The following is a 999-nucleotide window of genomic DNA, read 5'->3' as shown; positions in this document are numbered from 1 at the left end:
ATTAAATGTTTAGGTAAAATAAATTAAAATAACTAAATTATATATAGAGAGTACTGAAATTCCATACAAATTAAATTAAACTGTTAATAAATTAATACCTAAATGTTGGTTAAATGTGAATAAATGACAGGAATATACAGCTGAAGCGGAATTAGCATACAAATACCCTTTCATTCGGAAGGCTATAATGATGTTTTCAAAGTATATAATGAATCCAAGTTTTGCCAAGAATGGAGGAGTTATAGCTGTTGACTTGGAAGGAAACCCAATTGCTCACTATTATGATCCCAAATTATCATTAACTAGTGGAATTAAAATTGGTAATCACATTTATTGTGGCTCCATTTTCTACCCTTTTATAATAAGTCTTGATGTCAACCAATATCCTGCCACCCACTCAACTTGAACAATAAAATACATCTACCTCATAAGATTATATGATGTATGTTACTTTTTTTTTTAATTAATCTATTTTCTGGCTATGTATTAATTAAAAAGTTGATTAAAATCACTTTTAAATGTGTAGTTATATGAAAAAAAAGGTTATAAATATTAGTAATATACTAATATGTGAATATGTTCATGATGTATTGTATTATTTCTTTTACTTTAGAGTCAGTTTGGATAAATAACTTAATTAAGAGCTTGTTTGGGTGAGTTTTTAAGAAAAGATATTTTTTCGAGTTATCTTTTTCTTAAAAGATCTTATGAAAAGTAAAAGTAATTTTATGTTTGGGTATCTCATGTAAAAAGATTTTTTTATCTATCAATTATGTTTGGATATAACAATATAAAAGTACTTTTTTGTTTATTTATTACGTAAAAAACATCTTTTTTTAAAGAAAAAAAGATCTTTTAAAAAAATATGTAAATTATAGCTTCTCAAAAAAGATGTTTTTTTTTTATTTTTCTAGTGTTTTTACTTTTACTACTAGAAATTTACCAAACACGCTAAAAAATAAAAAAGATCTTTATTAATTAAAAAATTTTTTTTTATCA

General features: G+C 23.4%; 1 protein-coding gene across 1 annotated transcript in view; it reads left to right on the top strand.

Moving 5' to 3' along the window:
• Nucleotides 1-511, top strand: part of LOC107622094 (protein STRICTOSIDINE SYNTHASE-LIKE 5) — a gene marked incomplete in the record, with an annotated part of 5,106 nt that extends 4,595 nt beyond the window's left edge. Inside the window, 1 exon segment of the mRNA XM_016324016.2 lies at nt 131-511. Within this exon segment, the coding sequence (XP_016179502.1) occupies nt 131-406 (276 nt within the window).

Source organism: Arachis ipaensis, chromosome B10 (genome assembly GCF_000816755.2).
Source record: "Arachis ipaensis cultivar K30076 chromosome B10, Araip1.1, whole genome shotgun sequence".
In the NCBI taxonomy this organism is placed as follows: Eukaryota; Viridiplantae; Streptophyta; class Magnoliopsida; order Fabales; family Fabaceae; genus Arachis; species Arachis ipaensis.
Note: the sequence above shows the minus strand (reverse complement) of the source record. Positions and strands in the feature narration are given on the sequence as shown.